This window comes from Montipora foliosa, chromosome 9 (genome assembly GCF_036669935.1).
Source record: "Montipora foliosa isolate CH-2021 chromosome 9, ASM3666993v2, whole genome shotgun sequence".
Classification (NCBI taxonomy): Eukaryota; Metazoa; Cnidaria; class Anthozoa; order Scleractinia; family Acroporidae; genus Montipora; species Montipora foliosa.
The window spans coordinates 32,627,381-32,632,380 of record NC_090877.1 but is presented as its reverse complement, the minus strand read 5'-3'; the positions used below and the strand labels follow the sequence as shown (position 1 = coordinate 32,632,380).

The 5,000-nt window shown below is 35.9% G+C and overlaps 1 protein-coding gene across 2 annotated transcripts in view; it reads right to left on the bottom strand.

Moving 5' to 3' along the window:
* The window catches only part of LOC137969720 (KRR1 small subunit processome component homolog), a 15,368-nt gene that overhangs the window by 9,682 nt on the left and 686 nt on the right, over nt 1-5,000 (bottom strand). For both annotated transcript variants that reach the window (XM_068816057.1, XM_068816058.1), the window contains exons 4-6: nt 4,922-5,000; nt 1,709-1,834; nt 397-480 (exon numbers count right to left, since the gene is read on the bottom strand). The exon at nt 4,922-5,000 is cut by the window's right edge and continues 56 nt beyond it. In XM_068816057.1, coding sequence (XP_068672158.1) covers nt 397-480; nt 1,709-1,834; nt 4,922-5,000 — 289 coding nt within the window. The remainder of the gene's footprint in view (nt 1-396; nt 481-1,708; nt 1,835-4,921) is intronic.

Sequence of the window (5,000 nt, the reverse complement as noted above, 5' to 3'; positions counted from 1 at the left end):
ATAATTATTATTTTTATTGTGAGTTTTGTAAAATGTTAAAATCACATGATATGCACTTGAACAAGTTTACAGGAATGACTACAAGACCAGCTCACAGTGGTTTTGTCTCTCTCCACCTTCCTAGAAGCCCAGAGCTTCTTGTAATCTTAAGAAGAAACCTTGTAGAGATTGCCTCAATGAAAAACACAGGGGTTTCAATAAAATTTGAAGTTTTTAAGCGGGTTTGAGTAGAGTAACCACCTGTTGTCATTATCAAAATGAATTTTAATCTTGGGTTCAAATTTAAAGAATTTGTCTCTAATTTCTTCAGTTTAGGAAAAAAAAGTAGCTGTCGCTACTTTTAGAAAACATAACAAAATTTCCTTGCATGGTCAGCGCAAATAAAACTCACCCCACCTGTTTAATTCCTTTATATGGCCCAAGCGTTGACACTGTATTTCCTTGCACCATAATGTAACACTGCGTGAGTAATTCCAGGGCCTTGAAAGAAAATGTTGGGAAAATCAATCACTCTCTTGTGTTATTGTGTTTCTCAAAATGTAGGGTACTTATCCTTAGTTCACTGAATCAATGATTAAACCTCCAACAGTCTTAAATTCCTCATGAAGACACAGCCTGCACTATAAAGTAATCAAGATGGCATAGTTGCAACTTTTGTTATAGGAACCCGAAGTAACCCAACTTGCTAATCAGGCAAGTACTGGGTACATGTAAATGTCCAAGAGGGATTCCTCCACTTGACTGGCTTTGGCATCTACATGTATTGAGTTCTTTAATATTATTAATTGGTTGAATGGGTGCTTGCCCAGTGGGCAATTGGTCAGAGAAAGTCACTTGCCCAAGCATGAAATCTACATGTCTTAGACAACCAGACCATAAATTTCTCAAGTGCTGGGTTTCTGTACAGGGTCAAGTGTAAAATAATGTTGTTGTTTTTTTAACCAGCACTGAGCTTCCAGTAGATGGACGTGAGTTTTCCCTAATTTTCGGAGTTAAAAAAAAACCAGATATGCCCATCAGTGTGGATAAGGATTTTTCAACCTTTTTCAAGCTAACAGGGTTTTGCACACATTAATGAAAGCATGTTCAAAGTCATTTTTAGTGAGCTAGGTCCTTTACCTCACTTAGTTTAAACAATCTGTGCACTGAGAAAAAGAAACTGGAGGGTGTTGAAAGTAAAGTAAACCTCAATCAACCTGTAGAAGGTGACTGCTTCTTTTCAGAAGCATTTCAGCTGGGATGAGGAATGCAGAACTTCAAATTCTTAGAGAAGCAAGAGTACAATACGATGTGAACAAAGGGCATTGTTCCAGTTAGATATTGTCTTAAAGCAAAAAGGTCTTGAATACATGTACATTATAGTTCCCTTTTCATTTCTCAAAACTCAAAGGCGATACATATACATGTAAGTGACCTGGGAAAACTTTGATTTTAAAAATTCTTGGACCCTCAAAATGTTACCTACCCTTAACCCTTGAGACTGAACCCTCAACTTTTGACAAAAACCTACACTCTAAGAGTCCTGACTTTCTTCTAGTTTACTGATTGTCTTTTGAAAAGAGGTTCATTGATTTATCAATCTTCTTCTTCCAGTCCCACAGTAAACTCTTCTTTGTTGAAAGTCTGTCAACACACCTTCCCTTATCCTCAACCACTAAGTCCTTTCGACCATGAGAATTAAAATAATTTTGTAGGATTTCAAAATCACCTTCAAGGTTGCTCCATTTGGTCCAATAAGTCGTTGTCTTCTTTTTACAAATCTCTCTCTGTTACGAACCAAGGTTCCAATTTTAATAACATCACTGGTTACATCATCTTCAAGAACACGTTGGGCCTGTTGTGGTGTTGAGGCAAAACACAGAGTTGTTACAGGAGTACAAACTTACCCATTGTGGATCATACAGTGTAATTCATAACCTGATATCTCAAACCTATAATATTAGGTTTAGCCATACTGTGTAGCATGAAAATTTTGCAGATTCTAATTTCTGCAGATTTTGAGGCTTGACCCCAATCTGCAAAAATTGGTTCACGTAAAATGAAAAACCCAAAAAATAAAATGCCGCAAAACTTTACTCCCTTCAGTCAAATTAAAAACTCCACTTTCAATAGACTTGTGCCACTTGGGCGGTATACCCTACCCTAATTAACAGAGGTAAGAAGTCATCCTCACACTTAACAGGACAATTTAAGCAAACTATTGTCTATTGTACACACCCAAAAATGTTCAGGTGACTACAATGGGATTCAAACCTATGATCTCTGCAATACTACTGCAATGTTCTACCAACTGAGCTACAGTATAAAGCCACCCAGTGGGGAGCAGGTCAATTTGTTGGCCTCATTAATTTGTTCCTACGAAGGACTAGATGAATGACATTAAAATGCTACATGTAATATCATTAGAAATCAGATAATTTTGAAAGTTGGTTTGCTTAGCACATGATTGCCAAACATTTGAGCTTTGATTTTTATCCGAAGGCTGTTAACTTTGAGTGTAAGCTTTGCATGTCGTGGTCTGCCATTACTCACTTTCAAAACTGACTGACCTCAGAGGGTTGAGTCTATAGAAAGTGATGTCATTTATTCACTAGCATAAAATTTAAGTGTGTAAATGCAGCTTATTTCATGTATACATGCAAAACACAAGTTTAAAAGTCAGAAAGCCCAAAGCACCCATTCTGCATATTAATTCAACCACATGCACAAACATTGCACTCTTAAACTAGCGAGTCTTTGATGCCACTTTCTCCTCGATCCAGCTCTCTCAAGATTTTAAAGTTAGAAATGCCGACCATTAAATTAGAAAATTCCAGTTTAAATAAACAGGTGTCTTTATAAAATCAAGCCTTAAAACTTGGGTCACTTCGTGTTTAGTTAACATACATGTAGTTTTGAAATCCAAAGAAAAAGAATAATTGATTTTTTGGTCATAGTAGCACTCTAATGGGGGGTATGTTTGAAGTGTTGGACTTTCCTTTTTACTCAAGATGGTAATGCCTGGGAAATTTGAAAACATTAAACTACAAGTACAAGATACAAGTACTTACATGTACAGTGTACTTTGAAAATTTTTCAAACCAATTTTATTGAAGTGATTTTAAAAAACAAATTGTCATTAAAAAACTGCGATACATGTAAAATATTTTTAACCATACTGAAAGCTAAAAAGTTTTTAAAAGTTTCAAAAATGACGAGGTTTCAACACTATCAGAATTATTTAGCCCTTTAACAGCAGGACTGGCCACTAATGAGGTTCAGAGGCAACTACGTGACCTTAGCCATAAGTCTAGTTTTTGCTCAACCTGTTTTTGTGAACAAAAAGCTAGAACAGAAACTTAAGCTGAGAGAAGTCAAGCCAGCTTTTACTTGTAATATTATAATTATTGTATCTAATGTGCTTTCAGTGTTCATAATCATTTCCACTTTTTTGTACTTTTTTGACTTGATAATAACATTATGGTTGCATTGAATCATCATCATACCGGTTTTTAACTTTTCAAAACTTTCCAGCTTTTAGTATATTCATAAATATATTAATTATCGCATTTTTTTACAACAACATCCGAATTTGAACATCACTTCCCATGGGTTTAAGTTATCCTTTTGTTGGATTGGAAGTTCCTTTTAGCATAGACAGAGGGCGCTTGTAACCATTCAGCCAAAAATTAAATGTAAAATGTAACAGTCATCTTCTGTAAAATCCATTTGGAAAATGTGGAGTACCTCTGATTTTCCATTTAGAATCAGGGTTCGTACACTTTTTCAGACCAAAAATTCAAGGACTTTTCAAGGACTTTCAAGGGCCAGATTTTGAATTTTAAAGGGCATCTTTTTTATGTAAGTCGAAGTATTTACTCATGGAAATAGTCTGACAGTACAATTCTTGCTCATTTTCCATAATGTACAGGGGTCAAAATAATGCAAAGGCACTGGTAACTATTCTCGACTCCACAGCTTGTCGCGTTTGTATGACATGACTGAAGTGGCTGATTATTTTTACCGAAGTTTTCAAAGATTAAAACTGCGGGTCAGAAAAAATTCAAGGACTTTCAAAGACCAGGATTGAAGAGCAGAGATTTTCAAGGACTTTCAAGGCCTTGAAAATTTACTCTCAAAATTCAAGGGTTTTCAAGACTCGTAGGAACCCTGTAGAATGGAATTTCAGAAACTCCTGTACCATTTTACAAATTCTTGTGTTTCCATACCCTATTACAAGTGAAGTCAAGTAATGAAATAAGTTCTTTACCACAATTGCTTGTAATCTCGCAATCTGATTGGCTACTTTGCCATTGTTTATGAGACTCTAGACAAAGCTGTACGCGTCATGCTTTCCTCATTTTGTCACGCAATGTAATAGCCAATCAGGAACACCCATTTTGGGAAATAAACCAATGTTATAGACAATGCTTTCTCTTTCTTTGAGTCATGATTTTGATCACGCTCTGAAATAAAAACTTTCTTTGGCGTTGAATATTGTGGTAAAAAACAAATCGAAAGTGGTTCAGTGTTGTTGATTTGTTACAGAAAGGCCAAGAGACCAAGCTTTTGAAATGGAACAACATTTGATGTTGTAACAGTAAGTGTAACTTCATCCCGTTGGTCAGTAGACTTGGAAAATCGCTTAATGTTATGCACAACTTTCATCCCAACCACAATTTTCCAACAAATGGTAAGCACCCAATATATATTTCTTGTTTCAAAATCCAGGGTTGCTGCGTCCCAATTTGTTCCCAGTACCTGGTGCATGTGACAAATTACAAACAAAGCATCATGAGTGGTTATAGTTTAAACCATACACTGCATAAAAATGGGTGTCTTGAAAACAAAGACCCCTTTAAGACACCAAAGACCCTAAAGCTAAAACCCAGGCCTAGGGATCTTTGTTTTCAAGACACTCCATAAAAAATATTATACAAACCTGCTCAAATGGAACACTTCTTGCCATCAGCTTGATCATGTCTCTGGCTTTGATGATAATGTAAGGATCCCAAGTTTTT